This window comes from Populus alba, chromosome 5 (genome assembly GCF_005239225.2).
Source record: "Populus alba chromosome 5, ASM523922v2, whole genome shotgun sequence".
Classification (NCBI taxonomy): domain Eukaryota; kingdom Viridiplantae; phylum Streptophyta; class Magnoliopsida; order Malpighiales; family Salicaceae; genus Populus; species Populus alba.
Window position 1 is genome coordinate 15,263,209 of NC_133288.1, and position 16,355 is coordinate 15,279,563.

At 32.3% G+C, this 16,355-nt stretch overlaps 2 protein-coding genes across 5 annotated transcripts; one reads left to right on the plus strand and one right to left on the minus strand.

Annotated features, from left to right (window-relative positions):
• The first annotated feature begins 4,268 nt into the window (after positions 1-4,268).
• On the plus strand, positions 4,269-7,221 carry LOC118030430 (14-3-3 protein 7). Its single transcript, XM_035034531.2, has 7 exons — positions 4,269-4,432; positions 5,211-5,517; positions 5,906-5,993; positions 6,125-6,234; positions 6,408-6,556; positions 6,678-6,712; positions 6,939-7,221. Exons 1-7 carry the CDS (start codon positions 4,366-4,368, stop codon positions 6,942-6,944), a joined length of 762 nt encoding a protein of 253 aa, XP_034890422.1. The 5' UTR covers positions 4,269-4,365; the 3' UTR covers positions 6,945-7,221.
• A 3,564-nt stretch (positions 7,222-10,785) lies between these two features.
• Positions 10,786-14,415, minus strand: LOC118030431 (probable protein phosphatase 2C 9). Of its 4 annotated transcripts, none has more exons than XM_035034532.2 (7): positions 14,253-14,414; positions 13,888-14,025; positions 13,634-13,777; positions 12,775-13,014; positions 12,397-12,673; positions 11,313-11,467; positions 10,786-11,177 (listed from the first exon to the last, which is right to left on the minus strand). In XM_035034532.2, the coding sequence occupies exons 3-7, from the start codon at positions 13,670-13,672 to the stop codon at positions 11,037-11,039; spliced, it is 852 nt and encodes a 283-aa protein (XP_034890423.1). In that variant the 5' UTR covers positions 13,673-13,777; positions 13,888-14,025; positions 14,253-14,414; the 3' UTR covers positions 10,786-11,036. The 4 variants fall into 4 exon arrangements, with proteins under 4 accessions (XP_034890423.1, XP_034890425.1, XP_034890427.1 ...); XM_035034534.2 differs by lacking the exon at positions 14,253-14,414 and adding an exon at positions 14,150-14,250; XM_035034536.2 differs by lacking the exon at positions 13,888-14,025 and having other exon boundaries at positions 14,253-14,415.
• Positions 14,416-16,355: the final 1,940 nt, after the last annotated feature.

Below are 16,355 nucleotides of genomic sequence, written 5' to 3' on the forward strand. Positions count from 1 at the left end.
TCTTAACCAAACACATTAAACTACTTTTTGTTCAACCACAATTTTAACCAAACATATATAAAGAGTTTGTTTGGTATTGTGGTAGCTTTTGTGGTATGGTTTTAAAAAAATTATTTTATAAAAAGTACTTTTGGTTGAGATTGGTTTGATATTTATATATGTTTGATTAAAACTGTGGTTGAAATTGAGGTTGAATAAAAAGTAGTTTAATGTGTTTTGGTTAAACATGCTTTTCAAATTAAGTTTATAAAATGACTAAAAATGATATATATTAATATTGATATTTTTTAATTTAAATATTGTAGATTTAACTACCATTATCAAATCATTAAATAAATAATATTTTATATCAAATATTTTTTTTATTATTCCATTAACTTATCTACAATTTTATCATGTATGAAATTCATCTGATAAGGACTATAGTTTCCATAGTTTTTTGAGCTTGCAACAAAATCAGGTAAAATATCATCAGAAAAAAATTTAAATTACGATCAAATTCCACAAATGCGACGTCATCATGTGATGTTCTTCTAACTTATGAAGTGTTATTAAATAATATTAAACACTAGTTTTTCGAGTAAAACACAATTTTAAAAAAATTTAAATTTTTTTTACCGAATCAAACGCGGTCCAATGAACACTGTTCACGTGAATAGTGCTGGGTTAATGCTTCTCACATTAATTCACATGGGCACTGTTCACTTGAAGTGAACAGTGCCCAGATGAATTACACAAGAAGCAGCTCCCAGCTGTTGTGTGGGAAACAACGGTTTAAGGAAAAAATTATGGGTCCCGCCAAATAGTAAATTGCTTTTTTCATGTTACCAAACGCCTAGTTTACCCGGTTTGCTTTAAAAGCTAAAGCTACCGCGTAAACAAACACCCATTAAATACCAAACCAACCTCAACCAAAAGTATTTTTATAAAACATTTTTTTTCAAATCACAACCACAAAACTACCACAATACCAAACACACCAGAGGCTAAGAACCCTAGAACCCATATATAAAAAAGAATAAATCCAAGAAAACTAAAATCAGATTTGGTTGATAAAAGCTCGATATAATGATTACTTGAGTTAAGACATCAAAATTATTAGAATGAAATCCCTACCCAACAATAAGGTAAGAAATAAATTTAGAAAAATTACGTTAACACTCATATATTTTAATCATTATTTTCACTTATTTACAATTCTTTTAGAAATTATAGTTTACATCCTAGTGTTTATATATTTATAACACTTTACATTTTCAAAAAAAAAATCAACAAAAAAAGTTGAATTATTTATATAATAACTATTATATCCTAATTAATGAGTAAAGAGCCTTGCAGTGCTAAAAATATAAAATTACAAAATTTTTATAAAGTAAAAAAAAAAACTAACTTTTTGAAACTCATCTCTATTATCCTAGTCACCACCTCTTCTCCCTTTTCTCTTTTTTTTTTTTTTTTTTTTTTTTATTGTCAACCACCATTGTTTAGCCACCATGACTACCTCACACCCACCATCTCCCTCATAGGAAATATCCAATGGATTAAAGGTCATAGTTCACTTAGATTCATATGTGAAAACAAATTAGGAAGATGTAATGCACCATTCTCTATGCTTTACCATTTAACAGATCAACCAGAAAACTACTTGAATCTTTGTTTATTTTCTTTACCTTTATTTTAGGAAAACAAATATTTGTAATCAAGGCTTGTATATTACATAATGTTGCCCCCTTTTATCCTAATGCTAATATATCAATTTAGAAATACAATTCTAATACAAGATCCTTGTTTTTGTTTTGTCTTAGTTTGACCTCTCATCTCATTACTTTGAGCTTGACAACAATAAGATTTTTTTTCCCATCTAGTAGTAATATAAGGAAGTATGAAGTTAGAGCCATGCCTTTTTTTTTCTTAATTTGTTCTTAACTTATCCTATAAAGCCATCATGGATAGTAGTTGGCATGACTAATATTGCTTAATATCCATGAATGATTCATTTATGATGTTAAAGGATAAAAGCATTTATGAAAAGAAAATAAGTTCGTGAGAATTTTTTTACTTTCCTTTTTTATCTTAAGTTTATTTCATTAAAGTTTTTATATTGGCATTATGTTTGGGGTTTCATTTTCATTTTCTTGACAAAAAAGTATGTAATGTAAATGATAAAATTGAAGGGACATTACGTGATATTAAATGGACTACTTTTGTCTCTTCCTATACCTTTTCCTCTGTCAAAAACTAAAAATTAGAGATCTATCTTCTACCACACTCATATTATTGTGTGTGTATCTCTCCTCACACCCTCCGTAGTAACTTTTGGCTCATCTTGAGGAGCAATCATATCTCCTTCCATAAAGGGAGCATTAAAAGGAATCCATATCACCATAAAATTTCATCTCCTCAAACTTCGACATCATTCACAAATCAAAACTCCCCTAATCTTTGAAAAATTCACAAATAAAACTCGAGATGTAAACACAAAAATAAATATGTACATGTATAAAGGATTAAATCTACTAAAAGTTGAAAATTTTTTGATTGAATTTGTGTTTATATCTCTGTTAATTAAAAGTTGAAAGATTGATATATTTGTCAAGAGGCTATTGAATTTTTGTTCGAGTTTTATCGGTTGTGTTAGAGATAATTTTGTTTCATTCATCTCTATAGGATTTTGTAGTATATTATATATAAGGGTAGATTTTTTTTTTTCTAAATTTTAAAACTATGTTGATTAAAGATATAAATTGTAATTTTTAAAAGAATAAAGGCAAAGTAAATAATAAAAAAAGACTAAATTATAGAAAAGTCAAGGTAATTTTCCAATAAATTTATTGTCTTTCTTGTTTAAAAACATTTGGTTTCGTCATTTCCACATACCTCACCATCTGTGTTAGGCTTTAAAAATAAATATGAAAATAATTAGAGAAAAATATATTATTGAATGAAAGAAAAAAAATGATGTTGTCGTCAATTAAGATAAAAAAAAACAAAAGAATTAGACAAAAATCTAGAAGCAAAGAGGAACCATAATGATCATTAATTAGAAAAACACTAGTAGGGTTCAATCTTTCTCTAATAAAAAAAACCCAATGAACTAGTTATTAAAGGTAATAAAATCTTTTCTTGGGAGTCTATTAGTCATTAACAAATTAATAGGGATAAATCGATTTGATAACATTTTTAAAACACGATGAAATGATTAAATTACCCTTAAAAGCAAATTTTCTTTAAATTTGGGTCCAAAGGATTTTTTTGTACTTTCACTTTTTAAAAACACAATCAAATAACCAATGATTAAACATTTTGTTGCTGGTTAATCAATTTTTATTCAATTAATTTTTAAAAATCATCATATATTATTATATTATATAAATTTAAATCAAATTAACACTTCTACACTAAATTAGACTTAGCTAATAAAATAAATAATTTAACTATTATTAGGTTACATTAACAAGTAAAATAAATTATTATTAGGTTACATTAACCAAAAAAATAAAGTATTAATAAAGAATGCTTTATTAAAATAAAGCATAGAAAATCATTGGATTAGGTTTAATAATTAATTATACTTGGTTTTATTAGTAAAACCTAATTTATTAATAGAAGAATTAATTTGACGAATTTTTTACAGGAGAGAGAGAGAGAGAGAGAGAGAGAGAGAGGCATGTGATAAATTTTAGAATGGATTCGTCCGTGTTCAGGTTTAATTAGTGAAAGACTAGTCAATTGGCGGTCTTAATCAAATTAAAAGACTTTCTTGCCTGACTTGAATGAAAGGGTTAAAAAGTCTTTCACGTGAACCGAAATAGGGTGGAGGGTTGACTATGACTAAATGCTAAAAGGTACAAGAGCACGATTTTTTTTTTTATGGTTTTTTAAAATATATTTATTTTAAAAAATTATTAACTTAATGGTTTGTTTTAGTATTTTTTTTAATTATCTTAATTCACATTATTAAAAATAAAAAATTTAAAAAATTATTTTAATAAAAATTACTTTTAAAAAAAATACTGAGTACCCATGGCGTAGGTTATTTTTTAACTTACGAAACCCTAACCCAAACGGCCATGATTTAACTCCCGAATCCTTCAAAACCCAATCTTAACTGACAGTCGTATCACCTTGCAATCTTTTCTAGAGTGTTTGGAAATAGTAAATTATGTTTTTTAAAATTTTAAATTTTTTTTATTTAAAATAATTTTATTTTAATATTTTTTATATAAAAAAATATCAAGTCGAATCCAACGGCCCATTAGAAAAGCATGCACCAACAAATCTCATCATAACAGTTACCCAGGCAACCAAAAATCGCAAAAGCAAAAACAAATCAGACAGAGAGCGAGAACGAGAGAGATAGAAAGCATGGAGAGGGAGAGAGAACAACAGGTATACTTGGCGAGACTTGCAGAGCAAGCTGAGAGATATGATGGTATGTGCTTTGTTCAATCGAGATCCACAAGCTGCGACTTTTTTTTCTTTCTTGCTTTCATTTTCCCTTTATCTTGTTAATTTATCACGCTTAATTCCTGCTGCTGCTCTATGTTCTCATTTTTCCCTATGATTTAGTGGATGCTTACAAAGGTGGATTTGTGTTTGAATACGCTGATTTAGTGGCTGTATTGACTGATGCACTTGCATTTTAGAACCCTAATTACTACATTATTATAGTTGCTTAGAAATAAGAATGACCATAAAGGATTTTCTGGACTTTTAATAGAATTATATCTGTTAATTGTTTTTTGGCATTTCGATTTGGTAGTACTGTGTTCCCATGACCGCTCACTCTTTTCGGTATGTAGGTTGTGTATGGGTTAAAAAAAGAGAGGGAAATAACATTTTTTTTTTTTTTTTTGATATTCGAGGATTTGAATAACGCTAAGCTTTTCTAAGCAACCCGTTGATGAATGAGTACGCACGCTTCTGTTGTGCTCAATTGAGAGAGGAGTGTAATAATTGAAGATTTTTTATGGATGATTGTTGTGGTTCACATAGCAATTAAAATGAGGCAACTGTGTTCTTTTCCATTTCTTAATATTTGATACAGAAGGTTTCTAATTTTGATTCTATTAGTTTTATTTCACTTCCATTTGGCCTTATTTATTCAGTTGAATTGCTGTTGTTCCTTTCCTTTTCTTTTTTCTTAAAAACAAAATGTAGGTAAATTATATTGAATATGAAAACATGACATTAAAAACCAATTGCTGCAGAGATGGTAGAAGCAATGAAGAAAGTTGCAAAGTTGGATGTGGAATTGACAGTGGAGGAGAGGAATCTGGTGTCCGTGGGTTACAAGAACGTCATTGGCGCTAGAAGGGCATCGTGGAGAATACTTTCTTCCATTGAACAGAAGGAGGAGGCCAAGGGGAATGAACAGAATGTGAAAAGGATAAAGGAGTACATGCAGAGTGTTGAAGATGAGCTTGCAAAGATCTGCAATGATATATTATCAGTCATTGATCAACATCTCATCCCATCCTCTTCAACTGGGGAATCTACTGTCTTTTACTATAAGATGTAAGATTTATTGCACTATCCTTACTGTTGAGTTATTTTGAAAGGTGTGGCAAATAATCTCAAGATGGCTAACAAAATAAGGTTGTTGGTGCCTTATAAACTCCTGAATGATAGACAAAAGGCTGTACAGATTAGTTTTATTTCTTATGGATCCATGCAACCAAATTCTTATATATAGAGCAAGAATAGGTAAACGACAAGAATTCTCTTGTTTATGAATTTATATGTGTTGAATTCATTTTATTCATTCCACAGGTTATATAATCTTCTTTTCTATTAACTATCATATCTGTGTTTGTATAGTAGCTTGCAATGCTCAAACTTCCTTTAATTGATTCTATTGCTTATGTTGGATCTTTTTTTTTTTTTGTGTTTTCTTTCGAGGCAGGAAGGGAGACTATTATCGTTATTTGGCTGAGTTTAAAGGTGCTGATGAACGTAAAGAAGCTGCGGATCAGTCCCTCAAGGCTTATGAGGTAGTATTTGTTAATCATCTTTTTCTCCTAGAGTTTCTTTTATTCTCTCTTCTTTGTCACTTTTAACTTTTTAATTATGAAGCTGATAGATAATTTAATCAAAGTACTAATGTTGTTCTTTTGTGCTGCAGGCAGCAACCTCTTCCGCGAGCTCAGATTTGCCTCCAACTCATCCAATTAGACTTGGCCTGGCTCTAAACTTCTCTGTTTTCTACTATGAGATTTTGAACTCCCCCGAAAGGTTAACATGCATCTCTTTCTCGCTTAACATGCAGAAACACATTCAATATTTTTTTTTGCTGTAAATACCTCATGCACACATCCATTTTGTTGAACTTGAGGACTTCAGATACTGCTTTTGCTGTAAGCTCTGAGTAACGCGTCTTATTTTTAAACTACATCTGTATCATGCAGGGCCTGCTGCCTGGCTAAACAAGCATTTGATGATGCTATAGCAGAACTTGATAGCCTCAATGAGGAATCCTACAAGGACAGTACCCTTATCATGCAGCTACTTAGGGACAATCTCACTTTATGGACCTCAGATCTGCCAGACGAAGGAGGTGATATTTGAAGTTGTAACTTGATAATGGAAGTAATATGAGTTTAATAACTGGACTGTTAAGTCAAGAACTTTGACTGTAAATGGCCATTGACTAATGAAGGTGCTATTTAATTTGGCAGGTGAGCAATCTGCAGCTGATGAACCTAAGGCAGTGGTAAGCAAAACTGAGCTTTTATAATCTGTGTGGGTGGTTATTCGAACTTGCACACCTGCACATTCATACAGGCACGCCTGCATACCTTTGATAAATACATACACAGAGCATGTAAAGCACCCATCATTTGATTGGATTGCCTTTTGGCATGTTGATGTTTTCCCGGGGCTTGTTATTAATGTTTCTTATTTTCTCCATTTACTGCTAATGAGAATTAATTTTGCAGAATTAGCTGGGATTGTGGAGAGCAATTCTTTAAGATTGGGTTAGTTGAAGAAGAGAGGAACATGCCAGAATGACTCTCAGTAGTAGTACAGGGAAACCATTGGCATGTATCTATTTGCTGAACAAATGTTTTAAGACTCGTTGTTGTGTCAGTTCATTTCCTGAGAAAAAGAATCTTTTTCTCTTAGAACACTCTACTTGGATGATTGTGGTATGCGTTAAAAATCTATAGCTTTAACGCCCCTTAAATTGCCATTGCAAATCAACAGATTCTTTTTCTCGCATTTGGTTGTGCCATTTTTACCGATTTGTACGTCTCTTGCACGGTTTTTTCCTGCTTGCTCAGTGGTAGTGCTTCAGATTATTGGAATCAGTTCATTTCCTGGTTTGTCATTCATTTTGCTATGGATAAACTGATTGATGCAGGGGATCTAATGCATCTGAAACCTTCTGAAGTGTGACTTTGTGATGGCCTGTAAATGATTAGTTTTCTGTTGAGACTTGGTTCTGTGAAAGTGTATTGTAAGATTCATATGTTTTCACTCAAAGCATGAAATGAGCCTTCGAGCACATGCATTGATATTGTGAAGGAAAGTAGTCTTTGGAATGTTTGAACGAAGCACGTTCAGAAAAGAATGACCAAACCTGTGTGATCTTTGGAATGTTTGTGAGCTTCCGGTCTTTAGGAACATCTCGAATCAAATCTCTCTTTTCTTCTACATGTTCTCCACACATTGCCTTCTCAGGTGACCAAATTTTATTTTAACTCTTAACCGTTAACCATTTTAACGGGGCCATCTGATCGTTAAAAGACACCGGAGAAAACGCAGTGATGATTAAAGGATTGTGTGGTTTGTTCTTAAAATTCAGAGATAAACAGCTACGCATGGTTGACAGTTTGGTGGGAATAGCTAACATTTGGAAGTTATTGATTTGGCCGGGAGACTGGTAGATGCAGATCAAGCGATGAATAATCACATGGAATTCATTTGGACCACAAGTCCGGTGATGGTTGTCGAAGATATTACTAGCGCTGTGAAAGCTAGAATCTTGTATCATTCTGATCAGTTGTTTGTTTACTTAAAATATAGGATACTAGAACCATAGACTTAAAATAAACAACAAGCTATTAATGGGAATTATCTTAAAACCCAATTTCAAATGAAAAATTAAGTTACATAATATTTTTAAAGAACTTTGAAATTATTAATTCCAACATATTTTAACGATGAAAGAGATGCTAGCTACAATGCGATTTAGAATGAGTGCATTTTTAATAAATTTTTTTTTTTTGATATACCAAGTGAAGTATAATATAATAATTTTAATAAAAAAATTATTTTTATTAGTGAGTAATGGGACTGTTTTTTTTTAGAATTTTAAAAATTTTAAATTCGTTTAAACGCTATTGAACTTATAAGTTTATCTTTTTGAGAGGAGAATTTAAATCTTAAGCCGCGAGACCTCAACTGCCTTAGGATTGAATTTATTGTAAAATAACTTTTTAAGCTGTCAAAATTATTTTTTTTGCTAGGCTTGGATTTAGATTTATAATTCTTTGAATTATAAAATAATATTTTTTTCCAATCCATTCCAGCACATGAATAATAATAGATTCTATTAACTTCTTTCAAAACTCTCTTCAAACCTAAACAATTCTTTCAATTAAAAAAAGATATCATATTTAAAGCCAAAAAATTGTAAAATTTAATTCTATTTTATGACAGACAATTAAAGTTGATAATAATAATAATTAATTCTAGTAATAATAGAATTAATTCTTTATTCGTTTTGTTCCAAATACTCTGTAAAAGAGGGCTGGAGAATGCTTCTAGTTGATTTTTTTATTAGTTCTTTTGCACTCTTTATTAGTTGATTTTTTTTCCAGCAAATTCTCTTCAATTTTAAGACTCTAGTTTTCCCTCTTTATTTTCCTCCTAGCCTGGAACTTAGATCGGTCATCGCAGAGATATTCGAGTGAATATTTTTTCGAGTATATCAGACCTTGCCTAAAAATACACATACATAAGATAATGTTGTTAAAATCACTAGGTTTATTAAAATTAGTCTTTCTCACAAAGTAATGAACATTAAGACTTCAAAAATAAATAATTAATCTTTAGCAATAACAAAATTATTTTAGCCCCCTTTCTTTTCCCTACAAATGAAATTTGTTTTCTTTTATTAAAAATCAGATTTAAAATAATTATTTTATTATTTTGAAAAATTATGTCTACTCGATTTAAGAAAAATATAAAGTTCTCTTTTGATAGAAAACTCTCAAGAAATGTACCAGAGAAATGGGTGCCAGAGAAAAAAACAATGCCCCCGAAAGAGCAAGTAATAATCTGACAAACCCCAAGACTTTGGATCGAAAAGTTTATGTATGCCTCTAGAACAAAGCCGTCAAGAAATTGATCCAAAATAGATCTTAGCCCTTGCAGCTGAAAGGAGAGGCAAATCTTAGTACTCGAAACCTCTCTTTTTCTTTTTTAAAAAATCAATAACACCAACAACTCTACCACTACTATTACAAGAATCAAGGGGATGGGGGAGGGAGAGCAGAGGGATGTAGATAGCAGAAGTGGAAGCTCCATATGGACTGGTGGATTCTTTCATCCATGGCGTGGGTGCGTATATATATAGCGAGGGTGGCTGCTAGAATGACTAAACCCTAATATTGCCTCCACTTGCCAGTTGGGTCTGGGCTAAGCTGTAGGGTTTTTCTATAATTCTATAGCGAAGTTGGGCTCTGGCCCATACACTGATAAGAGACCAAGCATTCTTGAGGGAATGGCAGCGTCAAAGGTGGTTGTTGTCATGAATTAATTGTATTGATGTCATTTTTAATTGTGTACTATAAAGTATAAACTACTAACACTAAGAGTATATACTAGCTTACGGTATATGTCAGTTCAATATTAAAATTAATTTTACTAATTTAGCTACTAAAATCTTATAATAAATCATGTGCTTTATAATCATTTTAATTCGAAACAAATAGCAGTACAAGTATTCACAAACCAAAAACATAGACCATGTTTGTTTTCCTGAAAAGTGGTTTTCGAAAAGTTATTTTCCAAACTTTCTTGTGTTTGTTTGTCATTAGAAAAGTTAGTTAACGGAAAACACTTTCCGGTTAATGGAAAACACTTTTTAGTCAATTTCAGTCAAAGAAAAATTTGGCTTGGTTTTTAGAAAAATATTCTCCTTTTAGCTGTGTTTGTTTTCAAAAAAATAGTTTCCAGAAAATCACTTTCCAAACTTTTTTGTATTTATTTGTTATTAGAAAAGTTGATAAATAGAAAACACTTTTTAGTAAAAAAAAAAATTTAGCTTAGTTTTCATAAAAATATTTTTCTGAAAAATTAGTGTATTTCCCATCAACGTAAAGACACAATGCAGTCAAAACAGCGTCACTACACTATTCAAACTTCCTTTAAAAAATAAAAAAAAATCCACTAACATCAAATTAAGATATGTAATTTTAAGTAACATCGACTTAAGAAGCCTGATTAAGACTTGGGAGCCAAGACAGCTGCGAAAGCAAAGAGTGCAGACCCCAAAAGAAACTAAAAAACCAGGCAGGTTAAGCTCAAGCTTTAGCAGCAGTTTGGCCTAAAACAATGAGCGGGACATCAATAATGAACTTCGGATGGAAGATCTGCCGTACCAGACTCAAAAAATTATGAACCTCTGAAGAGCTTGCAACAAAGGCAGACGGAGGGGTGGTCTTGGTAGCTAAAGTTCACTGAATTGATCCGTGCAGTTCTTGCAATCGCAATCAAAACCATTTTCTTCATCAAAACAAAGATAAAATGGTCTTCTAGACAGCTTAGAACACAATATACATCAAGATGTTCTAATCCACTTTCATAAAGAAATCAAACAATATCAAACACCACAACATCAATAAAATAATTTTACAATGGGGGATCCTTTCTAATCTTCTCTTCCCTTCAACAAATTCCAAACTACTGGCGATCCTGAGTACTCCCCAACCAAGTATGTATTCTCACCAATTGGCAACCCCTGTAAAGAAATTCTTCTTATAATACGTAATACTGGCACCTGGATAACAATGGTCTTGCAAAGGGTTCTACCCCCTAAATCTAACAACAACACATGATATGTCATCTTTACTTTCTCTTTTTAATGCCTCTGTTGTCAGCTGCTTAGCTGCTTTCATGGGGTCTTTAATCCTCCTTGCAATATCAACAGCCTCTTGATTTGACATAACCTGTGTATATTCACATGGAAAAAGATAGATTTTATGGACTTCTTTCTAATGCAAGCGCATTGCAGATTCTTCAGCCAGCCCAGGTGGTTAGCACTGACTCAACATGGAAAACAAAGTTAATATGAAATGACTCACCTTCCAAAGACCATCACTAGCGAGTACAAGAACTTCCGTGTTGTTATCTATGTCGATTTCTTGTATGTCAGGATCAGAACGCAGATGTGATTTAAGGCTCTTGTCCCCAAAAGCACGAGAAACTGCCAGCTGCCCATTAACTCTAGGGACATCTCCTGGAAAGAAGTTCAAAAGGAAGTGAGATCAACAGTATTGTTATTGGTATAGAACAGAGTGTTTGCTTGGTTGAGAAAACATTTGCAAAGAGAGGGAAATACTACATATTCTGATGACATTTTCTGTTCCCATAGAAATGGAAATCCTTAGCTAATCACTTAATGTCATAGGTATCAAAGTGCCTTAAAAGACTTTGGTCATGGAAGCCTAAGTAGGGTAGGAAATTACAGGAAAAAAAAAAAAAAAAAAGAGGATCTGATAATAGAAGGAGGCGTTCAGTGCTCTTAAAAGCATAATAATGGATTTGAACACCCAAAAGCAAAACAATTTGAACAATATGCATGAAAGCTTCAACACCACCTCACTGGCAGAACACCACATAACAAGCAAACTAAAATTCTTATGAAAAGGTTCTTTGAATGATGAACAAATATGCATGCATTCACTCATCCAAAATGAATCCAGGCAATGAGGGGGGGGGGGGGAGTGCCACAGATCCTCTCTACTAGAGAATACTTTTTTTTTTTTTCAAAGATGCTCTGACGCAGATCAAAGTTAACTGGAAGCCACTGAACTCTAAATTGTCTATTAATGTCTGAATGCTGCATAAATTTAATTTAAGTAGACCATTCATTGTTATGACATCTTATTTGGGTTCGGAAGATGTTCACTTGCTTGAGAATTTCAAAAAGCTGACAAATGAGCATATTCAGAAACTCAAAATTAGTCTTATTCTTTTAAATTCTAGCTTCACATGAATAAATCATAAGCCATAAAACTATGCGTTAAAAAATTTGAAGCAGCTCCCCACTAAAAAGATTAGAATAACACCCGATAATTTCCTCAGAAAGCCATTGGTGTATATTAAATTCAGAAGAGCAGATATTCAAACAGAGAGATTACTAATAATGGCTACTGTGAAAAAGACCTGGCATGTTTGAGACAAAGCCACCTTTGTTCTCTATGCTGCCTCGTTCAGTGTTGGGTTCATGATCTGTGGTCATTTGCCTTGCCTGGCCTCCTCTTGAAACAACTGCTCTTGAATCTCCAACATTAGCTACCCATAGTCTTTTACTATTTATCAAGATAGCAGTCACAGCTGTAGATCCTCCTCGCCCCAAGTCAGAACTATTAGAGAGAATTGCCTGGTCAGTCCTCTCATAGGCTTTTGAGATAGATCGGTTGGGATCAACCCAAAACTCTTCCTAGAAGGATCAAATAATAAAGTGTTAGAAAGCATTCTGAAGTTATTTAAGCAGACCAAAATGTTTGGCCATCAATAAAATGTTTGGAAGCAATGCTAAACCTCCTTCAGGATATTGGAAAACAAATGTTTCTGTAAGTATGCGGGCACACTGTCTCCCAAGTGGCCATCATAAATAGCAAAAAGCCCTAATTCATGCTCTTGAATCTGCACAAACTTGGCAACATGATAATCCTCCATTGGATGATTAGCTTTCCCCTTTACTAGGCTGAAACCATACTTGATCAAACCCTCATGATTCTTTCCCTTACCGGAGGTAGATGATGAACGCCCACCTACAAGCTACATGTAACAATAATCACAGTCTAAGTCACATGATTAGAAGACGAAGAGAAATACAAAAGCATGCAAAAATGAGTTTTAATTCACTAAAGTAATACATGAGAAATATAATTCTACACTACAAGCAATTGAAGTATAGAAAGTTGCTCAATAACATTATTGAAAAACAATAGCGAAACTTGGAACTGTGTTTTCTTCTTGGGTTACATAGAAGACCTTAATGCTGTAAACTCATCAGTAAATCTAATTTTTTAGAACGGTTTAGCGAGTAGCTACACCTACTATGTAAATTCTAGATCCCCGAAGAACTCACAAAACAAGTAGGTAAACAATGACACTTGACAGAACGGAAACCTAAAGTATTTCTGTGTAACCAAAAATTTTCAGCCATGGGTTATCCAACGTATATCCACAATTAAATCCCAAACTGATACGAAAACTGAAAAATGCCCCCTTAGAAATAGTATATCACACGTATAGATCCATGTTCCACCACCCATTCTTACAAGCTAATCATGAAACAAGGTTATGCATCGAATAGAAATAAGAATAGAACAATTAAAGAATCACAAACACATACCAAAATAATAAAAACTAGGAAAAAAAATAATCTTTTTACCTGAGAGTAGGAAGGAAAAAAACAGCATAACCAATCCATAGAAACAGAACTATGTAGAGAACCTCCAACTTGTTCAGTTAAATTCCCACCATCCACTTTCAATATTCGAGATTTCAAACCAAACCAACCTCCCAAATCCAGTATCTGCACCATCAAAATCCAAACTTTATCATAAAAATGAAACTAAAATGCAAAACCCTATAAACACAAACATAAAACCCCCTCCAAGAAACAAGTCAAAACAAACGAATTACCTACAAACTATCCCCAATTAAAAGCTTGAAACGGGTGTAGCTTGTGGTTCCTGTTTGGTGAGGAAAGTCTGGTATTTTTGCTGTTCCTTGTTTGTACTACTTACTAGTTTGCACACCCAATTGAATGGAAAAATGATGCTAAAAACAAAGAAAAGGCGAGATGAGAGAACAATCGAAACTCCTTTTCCAAGGACAAAAAAACAAAAGGAAATTACTAGTATAATTATATATAAAAAAAGATTGTGAGAGAATCGAAGGATGCCTATATGATGATTTTCTAACCGCTCTAAGGGAGTCTTTTGCAATGAAGGGGGGGGCAGAGAAATAATAGTACAATAAAGAGAAGAAAAAAGACTAAAATATACCGCAGGAGCAGAGACTTCTTGCTTGTTGACTTTGCCCAGTTAATACTGTTTTGTTTTTTGTTCCTCTCTCTGTTATGTAGTTGTACATGGGACACCACCTCCTGCTCCTGCGCAGAAAGACTCATGGGCCAGAAATCGAATTTCCTTTTTCTTTGTCCTCAGATAGCAAACAAGAGTTATTACAAGAAGGGGTGTTTACTTTGTGAAATCAGTAGTCAGCCACTACCTCTTATGGGGAATACTGCAGAGGTTTTTTTACTACACAACAGAGCAGTTCTCGGGGCGCATGAATGGATGGTCTGTGTGACTTTTTCATAGAGTATACATGTATTATATATTATATTGTAAAATTCATTTTAATAGGTTTTGTTCATTTCTTTTTGTGCCGTTTTACGGTCACATCGGGTTTCCTGTACAAATTGGTCAAAACTGCCATTCACATAGCGTGTTGAAATTGATAAAAAATGATTCAGTAGATTTTGTTGTCATTATCGGAACCAATAGGATATATGTAATGTAATTAATTTATTACCCATATGCTCTGTTGGCTTCATAATGATAAAAAAACATATTTTATTAGAGAAATAAAGAAAAATATAAAATAAATCCATTCTTAAAATAATTTTATAATAAATTCAAGTTATTTCAAAATTAAAAAAAAAATATAAAAACATTTTTTTTTGTCTTTTGTTCTATCTTTTCTATCATAAAATTAATTAAGTATAAAGTTAAAAGATATGGGAAAATTAATTAATGTTTCCTCACATCCAATGACATTGTCATTACAGTAATAATTGGTAATGTTGTTTGGTTTTTTTGTGCATTTTGACCACCTTTTCTTCCGTTGCTTATTGATTTTTTTTAATTTAGTTCTTACATGATGTGTTTATGAATATTTAGAATTAATAATTTATTTTAATTTGATTTTTATATGGTTATCGCGGTATCAAAAAATATTCCAAGATCATGGTATGGTCTATTTTTAAAAAAATTTAGTTAAATAAAAATGATTTTGAAAAAAAAAAGGTTATTAAACTTTACTGAATCAATGATTCAGTTTATGAATTTGACAAGTAACCTTGGTTGCCTCGGTTTATGGATTTAATAGGACACTTTTTTTTTCTTATTATTATTATTATTATTATTATTATTATTAACTATAAACTAAAAGAGGTGGAGGTTTTATTGTACCCCTCCTTGATACCACTATAGTCAAACAGAAACTCTGACATAGTTGCTTAACATAGCCATAATCAGAGGCACTAAACAACTACTCACTGGAGTTATGTCTTATTGAATGATAACAAAATCTTCTAGTTTTGGAATGTAAAGAGGTTGAAGAGCAGAGAATTTAGAGAAACAAGTTCTTTTATTGAAGAGGCTTATCCTTCAAGGTCTATCCTCTTAAGGTTCTGCCTTCTAATATTACACATAACCTCTATTTATACTATTTTGAGACTTTTGCTTACATTATGCATTACATAAGAAAGTACTTAAAAAAGTATTGAAGCACACTTAATAATACACCTTTATGATATAAACGACAAACTAGTACAATACTAATATCAACTGATAATAGGTTCCTGATCTGGAGAGAGATTCTGATCTGATATGTTGTCTTGATCACAAATAGCTTGGACTTGTAGGGCCAACACATACTTATCGTCGGCAAACATTTCCATCTCATGTGGTTCCAAAAGCTTTGGTATGCCTAGAATTATCTACTTGAGTTTTTTGTTTTTGTATTGTATTTACAAGTCATGGAGATGTACAGAATATTGAGGGGCATAAAAGTCATAATTAATTTCTTCATCAGGATCCGTTCCTTTGGGCCATACTTCATCTGGAATAATGTTGTTTTTGAGACACACTGTTTTTTGCAAGGTCTTAAGGTCTGGGAGGTTATCTAAGGGGTTTTCATACAGGGAGTATATATGAGTTTTGTAGAGTGCAGCTTGTGGAAAACTCATGACCAGATTATCTGCAAAGCTTTAAAGGGCCCATGCAATGTGAAAATAGAGAACAAATGAGCAAAAACTTGCTTAACAGACTTGTTACAACGCAGGCTGCGATGTACTTCAATCCAGCAGGTTGTGGATATGG

What these genes read in the sequence shown, in the direction of transcription:
- LOC118030430 (XM_035034531.2), top strand. Translation starts at nt 4,366, where the DNA reads ATGGAGAGGGAGAGAGAACAACAGGTATACTTGGCGAGACTTGCAGAG. An exon ending in GCAAGCTGAGAGATATGATG is followed by an intron (nt 4,433 to 5,210) that starts GTATGTGCTTTG and finishes CAATTGCTGCAG; the next exon opens with AGATGGTAGAAGCAATGAAG. An exon ending in ATTTTGAACTCCCCCGAAAG is followed by an intron (nt 6,235 to 6,407) that starts GTTAACATGCAT and finishes TGTATCATGCAG; the next exon opens with GGCCTGCTGCCTGGCTAAAC.
- LOC118030431 (XM_035034536.2), bottom strand. Translation starts at nt 13,672, where the DNA reads ATGGATTGGTTATGCTGTTTTTTTCCTTCCTACTCTCAG. An exon ending in TTTCCAATATCCTGAAGGAG is followed by an intron (nt 12,674 to 12,774) that starts GTTTAGCATTGC and finishes TGATCCTTCTAG; the next exon opens with GAAGAGTTTTGGGTTGATCC. An exon ending in CTTTGTCTCAAACATGCCAG is followed by an intron (nt 11,468 to 12,396) that starts GTCTTTTTCACA and finishes ACTTCTTTCCAG; the next exon opens with GAGATGTCCCTAGAGTTAAT.